The 12,097-nt window shown below is 43.5% G+C and overlaps 1 protein-coding gene across 1 annotated transcript; it reads right to left on the reverse strand.

The window, feature by feature from the left end:
* Window positions 1-3,044: 3,044 nt before the first annotated feature.
* WDYHV1 (WDYHV motif containing 1) lies at window positions 3,045-12,030 on the reverse strand. Its single transcript, XM_026043998.1, has 6 exons — window positions 12,008-12,030; window positions 11,846-11,945; window positions 11,446-11,496; window positions 9,691-9,839; window positions 9,227-9,351; window positions 3,045-3,342 (listed from the first exon to the last, which is right to left on the reverse strand). Exons 1-6 carry the CDS (start codon window positions 12,028-12,030, stop codon window positions 3,209-3,211), a joined length of 582 nt encoding a protein of 193 aa, XP_025899783.1. The 3' UTR covers window positions 3,045-3,208.
* Between the last annotated feature and the right edge of the window lie 67 nt (window positions 12,031-12,097).

Here is a 12,097-nt window from a genome sequence, read left to right on the forward strand (position 1 = left end):
ATAAATAGGGAAGTTTGCTCAGGTCAAAACGTTCCGACTCAGGCTCTGATCCTCATTCATACAAATGCACYCCGGGCCTCCCTGCCACTCTGGGAACAGCAGCCTGCAGATCACCTTGCAGGCACCTGGGTGCCTAAAATTAACTGCCGAAATCCAGATGTTGATAGTGAAGCAATTAGTCTGATTTTCTAAGGTGCCACATACTCCTTTGGACAGGAGCTGTGAATGCTGAACAGATCCCAACAATATAGGTGGTGGTTTGAGAATGTTTGGGAAGAACACGCATTGACCTTAGAGACAATCCACCACCCACCAGCTGCAGTCTTGCAGGACACGATCACCTCTGCAAAAATAAAAATAAAAATAAAAAAGTGTTTTTAACTGCAACAGAGTGTACAGGGATGGAGCCTCTGGCGAAAGGGCTGCAGGCTGCGGAGTCCATACCAGTGCTGACTGCTCTCTCTGCTGGCCACTTGAAAAATGGAATTTTAGCAAGACACACCTGGTTGGTTGTAAGTTTGCAGAAATACATTGACCAAGCAAATGCCAGCCAGAAAAGCAGAGTGGTTTTGKTTTTTTTTTTTCTCCTAAGGTCTGAAAGGGGCCATAAAAGCAGTTAGCTCAGAATTACATACATTCTATCCCCAGCTAAAAAGAACAAGCACAGAGGAGAAAAGGGCGAGAGAGACATGGATCTCCTATCCATGCAGTGTTTCACTGCATTGATAGCTTTATGGAAGCCAGTGGCACCAGCGGGAAGACAGGATGCCCTCAACGTGAAGGAAAAGCTCTCTGGATGCTGCGCTCTCATTTCTGATAGCAAAAGTCTTGGCAAAATTGCAGGGACCAAGGGAATATGTAGGTTAGCCAAGACAAAAGGGGGTTGCGAGGGCAGGGGGTTCTTCTGCCTCTGCTCCAGGCCCAGCTCTAGGGAAACCTTGTCCAAACAGTGGCTGCCAGTGCCACGTAAAGCACTTAAATACTGCAGTAATAGTTGGAAAGGCAGACGGATTCCATGGGGACAAGGCCCCTTGAAAGGGCCTGGGAAGCCAAGCTGCACAAGGAATCATTGCGCAAAGGCAGGTAAATGGGCGGCACAAACCCTGAGCACAGACTCTGCTCTCCKGTCTGCCGCTCACGCGCCCCTCGCGCTGCAGGTCAAACCCCGGGGTGGCCGCCAGTGTCGGACACTCCAACACCAAGTGTCTCCAAGGGAAAGGGGCTTGGGGAGCAGTAGAGGCGAAGTCAGAGGGGCTGTAACATCATGGTGTCCCTTCCAACCTCAACCATTCTGTCGTTCTGTTGTGCTTCTCGAGTCGGCTTTTCCAATCATGTATTCCAAAATGCCTGCAGGCTTCGAGGGCTACGGACAGAGATGGCACCACGACAGCAACACTCTCACTGCTGAATGAAAGTTGTTCTTTGGCCTTCATCTACCCCTCCGGAATGCCACTGCTTTCTAAGGGCTAAAATTAGTTAAATTCAATTAAGGGTAAAATTAAGCACCTGTTCAGAGGGACTAGAGAGCAAAAGGAAGGTTTCTCCGCATTATTTTTCAACTGTGGACTCTGTGACTGTCCTTGCAACTTCAATCCCTCAACTGTATTCAAACAGGTAAACTGTAATATCCAGCCCTTGCCACTGTCATGAGCTTCTACAGCCAGAATCCAGGTGCAGGATGCACTATGTTTAAATCAAAGAACCAACTCAAATCTGGAGCATAGAAAAAAACAACTAGGGAGTATGGGACTTGATGCCCCATAACAGTTTAAAGGTTCTGCTGAGCAATGTATAATTACACATACATACTAGCATATATGAAATGCAATTATTTACTTGAAGAATAAAAGGGACTTGATGCAATTACATCATGCAAAATGCAGCCCTGTAAATTCCCACTGCTGTCTCTCCTCGGGAGCAAGTGCAATGTCCTGGACAATGTTCCTCCCTATAAATCCCCTTAGGCAAATTCCTACCGTGGGGTTTGCAGCTGGCAGAGCCTCCGCACGGCTGAGCAACAGTGAAACACAGTAAAAACCAGTCCCTCCACTTGCTCCAAGTATGGGCCTCACCCAAAAGAGCTGGAGGAAGAGCCCTCCTTTCACCCGGATTCCCTTCCGAGCTGGGTCCAGCTCAGCGAGTCAGTCCTCCAAGCCTTCACCTTCCTGTCACCACACAGGGTAAATTCTCTGCAATTGATGTGAGATACGGTGTAATATACACATAGAAATAATGTATGTGTAGAATAAGACTATCACATAAATATTTTGGAAGCTTTTGCATTTCTCTGTCTAGAAATAAAAGGATCTTTTAACTCTTAAGATCATTACTGTGCTTTTCCTCACCACGACCAAGTCCATCACAAAGGTTTCCTTGAAAAAAAAAAATCACTCTCCATCCTTGGAGGTTTCAGGACCCAACTRGATAAATCCCTAACCAGCTCAATCTGATCTCAGAGCTGACCCTGATTTGAGCTGGAGATTGGACTAGAGACCTCCCAGGTTCCAGTGAGGCCTGAATTATTCTGCATTTCCGAGATCCTGTGATATGATAATCCCTAAAACAGAACAGCTCCAAAAGAGGGAATGAATCACTCAGATTATTMCGATAATCCCATGCTCAGGGCACTCCTAGGAGAGCGCAGACCCCAGGCTCCAAATCCCTCATCCCCACAACAGCTCCAGGCAGGGCTGCAGCCTAGTACTGCACTAAGCCCATCCAGCCCCCACATAGGGGGCAGTCCCTTCCCCCCGGCCATATGTTCCTGCTGCTGCCCCTTATGTACGTGACCTCCTGGCAAGCTGCTCCAAGGAGCTAAAAGGCAGGAAAAAACAAATTTAAAGAAAACATTCTTTATCTCCTGTCTAAAATGCAGTGATATTTAGCAACTGGAGCTACACTGCTCCATAGTTCATGCGTATATTTTTCTGAGAGTTTTTCTTACAGCATTTAAATGTTCTTTTCAAGTTGAGCACAGTAGATGGAAATATGCTTACTGTGGGATGACTGCCTTTGATTTATTAAATAATACTTATTCTTACATAATCAAAATAAAGGTTTTTTATTCAGTTTATGATATTCCTGACCAGATACTCTATTTGCCCAAATACTTATTCCATGTGAAGAAATGTAAATGATCGATAAATACAACACAGGAGCAGCAAAACACATGAACATAGTAATAGCAGAGAAACCTTCTCTGGTTCCCTCAGGGTCCTCCCAAGGAGCAGTGGGAATCAGTCTGTCTGCCAAAGCGACGCACAAAGTCCGCAAGGGGCAACACGGAGCCCCATCCGACGYTGGGATTCATGCTGATGAAATCATCCAAGTTCATCTTGGAGTCTAAAGAAGGAACAAGAAAGGGAGATGTTCAGTTTGCTGAGCCAGCATCRGCAGCACAGGTAAATATCTTTCAATGAAATCACAGAGCCACAGAATGGCTGAGGTTGGAAGGGACCTCTAGAGATCATTTAGTCCAACCCCCTGCTCCAGCAGGGACACCCAGAGCACAGGGTGGCATCCAGGCGGGTTTGGAGATTTCCAGAGAAGGAATTCCACAGCCTCCCTGGGCAGCCTGTGCCAGGGCTCTGGCACCCTCACAGGAAGGAAGTTCAAGTTGCTTTGACAGTACAGATCAAAAYGCACAGCACTCAGTCTGAGTCCCGGGGCCTCTCTCTGCTCACACAGATGTAGTTACTCAGGGGAAAGGCAGATGTTGCTCCCTTAAAGGTCTGGACTGAGGCACAGACCTTCTGCAGTGGCTACAAGGACCCTGAGCAATGAGGGCAGCAGGGGCAGACAGAAGCCAAGGCCACTTTGCTGTGCTCCTGGCTCCAACTCGGCCCGCTCAGAGGGCTGCGAGCACTGAGTTTAGCCAGTGCCAACTACAGCTGGGGGCTTCTTGGTTCATGTTACCACTGATGAGCCACACAAATAATTTTTAATACTCATTAAAAGAAAACTGAAAGAGGATGAGTTTAGAGAACAGACGGGGAGAGCCAAGGGATTTACAGTTAAGCTTTTATGCTGTATTTATTTTAACRTGGATGACTCATGTGCACATGTAAGGATTAAGAACCAAACCAGAGTAGGGTCTAATGAATGGATTAGAAATTTCATAGGGGTAGAAATTGCTTCAGCCACAAACCACTTGTGTAACTTAGTTTACCATTTCGGAGAGCTTAATAGGATGGGAAAAGCATGTTCAGGAATCCTATACCCAAGCAGTCCCCTGTGTAATCCTGCCCCCCGGAGCTCTCTCCTCTGCATCACATACATTATCCTATGGCTTTGGGATCAGCCTCACACCACTGCTCAGACACCCAAATCAATTGTTTTCCTTTTATTTTCCAAGCTTCACACTTGTGTCCCACCCAAGTCCTCCTGCTAAAGMGAGTCAGGCAGCACAGGGCCAGGCCACCCGCTTCACTAGGTGGGGAGCTCAGTGCCACACGGGCACCGACGCTGCAGATCCAGGGCAGCAGGAGAGGGGAAACTGCTGCTGCTGCTTGAAGGGGAGGGATGCCCAGTGCCTTTTCCAATCCGCGAGTTGTTTTTTCTTCCCCAATGCTTTTGTTTTAAAATTGATGTCATCATGCATGCACTTTAAGAYGTGAAGGGAAGGGCAAGTCCCTGCTTTATGTGCACTGCATATAGTGGAATAATAATTTCATAGGAACACACCACGAATGGTGAAGAAGCCCCAAGGGGTCATTTCAACAGTTACAAAACGGCTATTGTTGTTACTGACATGAAAGCTGCTATCACGATGCCTGGAAGAAGTAAAATATTCTTTTAAATTCAGCAAGACTGTGACAGAGCATGAGAGGGTCCATCAAAAAAGTCTAATGAAAGGAAAAACCATCTGTAAAAAGCCAACACRAGCTTTTGCATGAAGAGCAGCTGGTCTAGGAAGCAGTCAGTAGATGGCACTGAAGSAGCACAGCAGCTGAGGAATCATCCATTAAAACAGGGGGAAAAACAGCCTCTAAGAGACCTCTCACACTGCACTGAACTGAAGAGATAAGACCAACCTGTGCCACTCATTGTTCACATACTGAATCTGAATATTACCTTCTCACTATTATATTGGACCTTACAGCTTTAGGAAACTGCTAGGAAAAATGCCCGAGAACACCACAAACAAGTCCATTCTYGGAAGCCAACAGAAAGTTAGAACAGTTCAATTTACAAGGGACATTTGGATACTGTGCACAAATCCAGTGGATTTCTCTACAAGAGCCCAGGAGGAATATTCACCACATAAGACTTATGCAAGGTCAGGAACAACAGAATTTTTTTTTTCTTTTTTTTGAAGATTTACCTTATACTCGAGGCCCTCTGGTGAATACAAAACGCCTTTGCTACAAGCACACTGCTAAGGAGACCCAGGTGATGCATTCTGGTATTCTTACCATTTTTTTTTTTTCCCTTCTTTTTATGAGGCCACCTTTGCCCTGAGCAGGGACAAAATGAAGGGCCCGGCACTACCAGAGGACATTAGCAGCGCTGATACACGTGGCTTCTGCCAAGGGCAGTTCAAAAGCAACATTTCAGACTTCAGACTAACGCTGCCCAACAAGAGCTGCCTAAAGGGCGGCTGTGCTCAGCAGGTCTGAATCAGAGCCACAAAGCTCAGCTCTAACATGCAGCAGCCTAACCTGGGGGCCCCGGAGAACTTGGGGGTCTCCCCAGACTTAGCTAAACATCCTAGCATCCAAGCATCCAATGTGATGGAAGGTTTATATTTATTTTTAATAAGGCTAAGGTGCTTGCAAGAAATTAAAAAAAAAAAAAAAGGTGGACTCATGCCTCAAGACAGGCTTGTTTTAAAACGTTTATTTTGCAATATAATGAGCAACATGATCAATTTAGGAATTGTTCCTTTTTGGGGTAATATTTGGGAAAAAGCTTCATTAGTTACTGACAGAGGTTCCTTGATTTAATTCCAAAAGATAGTCTCTGATATATTTTCATTAATAATAATCACGACAAAAATCACCATCAGTACCAGTATCCTGCCCCAACTCCATCTTGGGTAATTACATTATTCTATGATTCTATTCAACTTTTATTTGACTTGGATAATACAGGATCTCTTTATCTGAAGTGCTGCATTCTGGCTCAGCAGCTGCTCGGGAAGAGGCAACATTCCAGTATCAAGGACAAACATCTGGATTATCAATTTTACTTAAAGCTTTCAAAGTCCATAGGATAGGAAGAGTRTAAGTGCAACTAACACACAAATGGWRGCGATGCAGCAGTACTAGAGATGATTAAACACAAAGAGCTCACATTTTTTTGTAACAGCCCAGCATTCATACTTAGAAAAAGACKATTATTTTCAGAGTCATATAAATAAAGGTAAAGTTTGTATGCTTTTGTAATTATATTCAAGAACGTTAAGAATTTCGGKGCTCAAAATGACTGCAATGTAACAATGATAATGAAAAATGTAACTCTGATCTAAATGTCTCACAAATAAGATAATATTAAAGCAATATATGTCAGTCCATTCTTCAAGCCATTAAAYTGCAGTCACTTCTAACATGAAGTATGTGAGTAATTTAACCTTAGGCAAACACAAATTAAGACGGAAAAAAAAGTGCCTTATCTATTTGAAACTGGAGGAAGTCGCCAKCTGTAATGGAATTTGGCATGGATGTGAAAATTAATCCCCCAGGCTCCCTTACAAGAACAAGGGGTCCAGTTTTCCAGCAAGTTTAAAATAAGGCATTTTCATGGTTGTTCAAACCATGCCAAGACACTAGTTTAACTTGGTCTCTAAAGAGAGAGAACGACCAGCTCCACTTGCTGGCAGGGCTGCTCTCTAAATCTACCTGCTGCTGGGAGGGTGCTGCGATTCCTGCTGGCATCTGGGCCTGCATTACTAAGCACAAGGCCCAGATTCAGCCAAAATTTAGGCACATGCAAGTTGTGTAACAGCAAAACCCAGACCTCTCAGTGACTTGCAGCATTGGGGCACAGAGCGGTACCAAAAGCCTCAAGTGATCAAAGACAAGCTAAAACAAAGCTTGAGAAATCAGCACTGAAATATCATCTTAGATCTTTCTGCTGTGATAGAAACCATGAAGCTACTTGGTTGAAGCACCAACAGTGGTGCAGGGTGGACAGTTACTCTCCTTTGCAATATCAGCACAGAGCTGGGAGCATCTCATCACAGAGCTGCACCTCTGAGACCAGTTCTGGGCTCCCCAGTCCAAGGCAGACACTGACATTGGGGATGGAGTCCAGCAGAGGGCACCAAGAAGGCACTAGAGACCATGGCACAGGAGAAGCTCAGGGAATAAACAGACCTGCAGAGCCTCAAAAAGAGGGGACTGAGAGCAATCTTTTGGCTAATCACTGCTAGCTGATCAGAGGATACAGAGAAGACGAGTCTTCCTGAGGGTGCCTGATGGCAGGACAAGGAGCAACAGACACAAGCTGGAACACAGTAAATTCCAATTAAATATCAGGATGGGAAAATTATCTTGAAGATGGTCAAATACCAGAGCAGATTGTGCAGAGAGGTTGTGGGCTCTCCATCCATGGAGGTGGTTTAACACTCAATTGGATGTGGCCATGAGCAATCTTACCTCCTTTGACCCAATTTGAGCAGGGGACTGGACTGGAAGACCTAAGAAGGTCCCTTCCAACCTCAAGGGCTTCATGATTCTCTGGTCTGACCCATGCAGCAGGGCAGAGAGTGAAAAAAAACAAAACACAGGAGGAATGAGGGTCTATGTATCTACCATGATCAACAACAAAGACGATTTGGGGAGTGTCTGAGATGCTCTGGCTGTGAGGCAGAGCTCAACCAAGCAAGAGACATCAGGGGAGAGCCAAAGGGTTTTTCTAACCACAGAGCATTCATTGTAGCTAGAGGTGCATCTATACATCTTCAAGCTTTTCAGTCATTCTGATCCTTAGTGTCTGCAAGGAATGTTTTCTGCTACATTTTGACTTGACTAAAAGTTTCCTCTTCCTGGTACATGATGGTCTGACATCAAACTTATTAGTTCTTGACTCTTTCCACAGTAAAGGCATCATCAGGTAAGAAACCTTCAGTATCTACAAAGCTCCTGCTAAGTCAACCACACATTGCAGTTCAGGCAACCTCCACTTGCTACATTAGCTTTGCATACAAAAAGCCCTGAAGATGAGGACCAAGACCTGTAACTTAAGGTGCTTCACAACCAAAATATCTAAAAAAATCATCAARAGCTTCACAGTGAAAACTTCATCTCTGTAGGGACCCACATTCAACACTTATTTTCATCCTAATGTGAAACCCTGGATCTTTTCAAGGTCAGGGCAAAGATTAAGCATCAACTTCCCTGCAACTAAACCCCAGTGAGCTTCACAATCCTGAATCTAAATAGAAAATGTGTCTCTTTGACCCTACCTTATTGAACACAAATATACAGCATTACTCTTATTAAAAACATAGCAAAAACATGCACAGCAATAACAAGAAGAAATTTCACTATCCTTTTCTCTATCTGTAAGGAAAATCAAAGAACAAATAAACACATGGCAAATGTTAGCCAGATTGCCCAACACACGTCTAGAAGAAACTGAAATACTGCATGGTAAGAATGATCTAGGAATTTTTGTAGAAGAGATAGCAGCTATTCAGTGCTGGGGCTGTATTATTACTTACAAGAGGCCCTAAAGCTTGATGCAAAGTTTGACAACTTGCCACTTGGCCTTAGCAGCATCTTGAGAACCAGTCACCTGAATTAAACACCTCAAACACGGACAAGCCTAGAACATTAAACTGAGCCAAAAACGCCTTAATTCTGTCAAAATAATTTACTCTGCAAGAATTGGACCTGCCAACTAAAGCATACTGCACTTAGTGTGCAAAAACAYCACTCTGGGACCCTGAGCAGGTTACATGATCTTGCTTCAGTTGCTGGTTACACAGAGAGAACAGTTCTCACTCCTCCTTCTCTGCTCAGCTTATGAAGATTAATATTTAGTGTTGGATAATGGTAAGTGCCAGGAGGCTTGCTAGACTTCACATACTCACAAGAGGAAATACCAAATGGTGCACATCACATACTACATTTTCACATGCAGTAATGAGCTAGCTGGAGGTGCTCTGAGATGGGTCATAGAAGCATACTTGCCTCTCAGGCACATCTTTGACTGTATCATTGATCTCACAAAAAGGAAAAAGGGAAAATTATCAAGTCCAGATGGAGTTCCAGCCCCTTACCTGCAGTTTCAATGCAAGGGTAGGAAGGAGGAGGTTTCTGCCACTTGCCATTGGCATCTTTCATATGAGAACGGTCTGAAGCAAATGTCCTCAGGTACAAATCTGCTCGAATCAGTCTGATTTTCCTAAACACTAAAATGCTGTCAGAAGTTGGCGATAATTAAGTATGTCATGCACAACAAGAGTCCATTCTTCCTCACAAAGGGCACTGACTTAGCTAAGCAAGTCAATCAAAACTACTCTGCCAAGCAGCGGAATGGTTAACAGGAAAGCATGGCAGAAAAGAAAAGGGCTTCTGATGACTAAATGAAGGCAACTCTAAGAGCTCTAGAAATGGAGTGGATTTCATTTCCTGGAGTATAAAAAAAAAAAAAGAACACATCTTTGTTATTGTGGATCAATAAAGACAGTCCGTGAAGCCCAGATTTAAGTTAACATTACTGTTCTTTATCTTCTCTCTTCACCTGTGAAACTCTGGGCGAAGGCCTTCATCCAGCCTGAAGGCTTCCTCACCGTACACCTCAAAGGGGCACGGAAAGGGCAGCACCGTGTCCAGGTCATAGATGAAGTTCTGCTCSCCACTCGAAACATGAAGCAAAATAACATGGTAGTCCTGAGAGGAAAGATAATGGCTATTAGAAAAACAGTTGCTAATGAGAAATAAGGAAAGGGAACAGAAATATGTTTCCTAAAATCAAAATTTGTAGCTCCTGTTCTTTAAATCTAATGTCCTGCCCTACCTCACCCAATGTTTCTTTCACAACCCCTGATATTCTCCCTGTTTTCTAGGGATCTCTTCTGATTTAAAACTACACAGCCAAACTGAAGTGTACACTATCCTCAAGAAAAGAGCAGAGATGTCCCCTTCACATCCTGCGCCAAAATACAGTAAGAATTTGAGTGGAATGATGCATTTCTGGCTTAGTTCTACTTCTAAGTAAAAGCTCACAGCAATATATGATATGTTAACATTACAATTACCTAGCAGCTTCTTTTAATAAGAGATGTTTACATGCTGTAATAACATCAGTTGGGAATTTGAGGGCATGGTGTTCAGTTGTCAGAATCAGCTGAAAAAGCAGCTGCAACTCTAAAAAAGAAAAAATATAAATTTTGGACTGCAGAAATAAGATAAATTTCTGGAAAAAAAAAAAAAGCCCATAGGTACTATATGGCACTGCTTTGCCTTGACACTTAAGCTCTGAGAAGCAATTTTAGTCCCTAACCTATAACAAATCTAGGTATAGCAAAGAGTCCTTCCAGGTCTGGAGAAACTGGAATTACTTTTGCTTTGGTGCAAGTTACTCGCGCTGTTGCTTTGCAGAATTACATTGAATCCACCCACATTCTCAACGCTGAACAACGCTGACCATGATGGCATTAGAATGAAAAAAATCTTGGGCAAGTTATTCTGACAGGCCTTTTTTTTTTCCTCCTTTATAAATACACCAACATTTTGAAACAGAATTAATTACTCTTGAAGTGATTTAAAAGACTCAAGCACTTTGTCATATTTTTTTTCMAAAAAAAAAAATATCCTTCTCATTTCTGGCATGATGCATATCATGTGTCTAAAAGTGCTGAGAATTGCAGCATAAATCCAAAACTAACCTTCAACTCCTGATCTACAGAAATAACATCRAACTAGAAGAATGCTTCTGCATTAACAGAATAACTAAAAAAAAATATAGATATATTTAAAAGGAATTCTACAATGGTAATTACTGAACTAAGTTCATTACAAATAACACTATAAAGCCACCACCTAGGATCAATTTATRCAYTGATACCTGATGTATTGTTTGCATTTGTTTGTCCTATGCCAAGTGTAGAGAGGTATTTTCATTCATTCACTTAAAAAAAAATAAACACCTCTTCCTTTGAATTCTGCAAATTTGATGGCTTCAGAAATACATGCAAAATAAGTTTCACAGGCTTGTATGGCATTTTTACCAATGTTCTCCACATGTAGATTTTGAGTTATACTATTACTACAAGCATTAAAAAGGAGACCTCGTTTACAGGGCTTACGGATCTGTTGCAGAAAAACAAATAATGGCATTGTGCCATTAATACAGAACTGTAGTTTGTTAAAAAAAAATATGGCTAACATTGCCCGTGCTTGATATTGCAGAAGTCAGTTAGGGAAGCACTTGACATAGCACAAAACACTTGAAGACCCTATAAAAAAAAATCACATAAAGAACAAACTACTTTACCCAGACAACTGGCTCATCTCCGTGTCCAGACTTCTGCTTCCATAGGGGAATCTGAAAGTCATAAGTAATTTTGAGCAAAGATKAACACAAGCAGTCCTTTGCCAGCTGACACATCTCAGCTGCTTATATCTGTGATGCAGAGAGAAAATCAATAATAATAAAAGAAATCAAACAGTTTTGATGTTTTTGGACCACATAAATACATCATTCTCCTAAACTGGCGGGTTACAGGGAAGGCATGTTGTCTTACAAGCAACTCCAAATGCATTGGATAAACATGGATCACAAATATGGATAAACGCAGGGTGGTCCGGAGGCCCCAGGCCGGGCCGGCTGCCCRGGCACCGCGAGGCCTCRGAGGCCGCACGYGCCTCCAGCGCTGCCGTTAAGCCGGACTCACCATCCGCCTCTCGTTGGAGATGAAAACCGCGTAGAATTCYTCCAGCGGGTACCGCTGCCGGCTTCGGATGTAGTCGCAGAGCTTCCACACATTTTCCTCGCTGCAAGGCACAAGGGACTGCTTTAAGTTAGTTTTCTGTCCTCCTCTCCCGCTCGCTCTCACCTCCAGCAGAGCTTGGGCTCCATTCGAGGCCTCTGGGCTCACACGCTCAGTTCCAGAGCCGGGATGGCCCCTCCTGCCCCCGGATATTTT

Source organism: Nothoprocta perdicaria, unplaced genomic scaffold (genome assembly GCF_003342845.1).
Source record: "Nothoprocta perdicaria isolate Ctin4 unplaced genomic scaffold, notPer1 scaffold_345, whole genome shotgun sequence".
Lineage (NCBI taxonomy): Eukaryota > Metazoa > Chordata > Aves > Tinamiformes > Tinamidae > Nothoprocta > Nothoprocta perdicaria.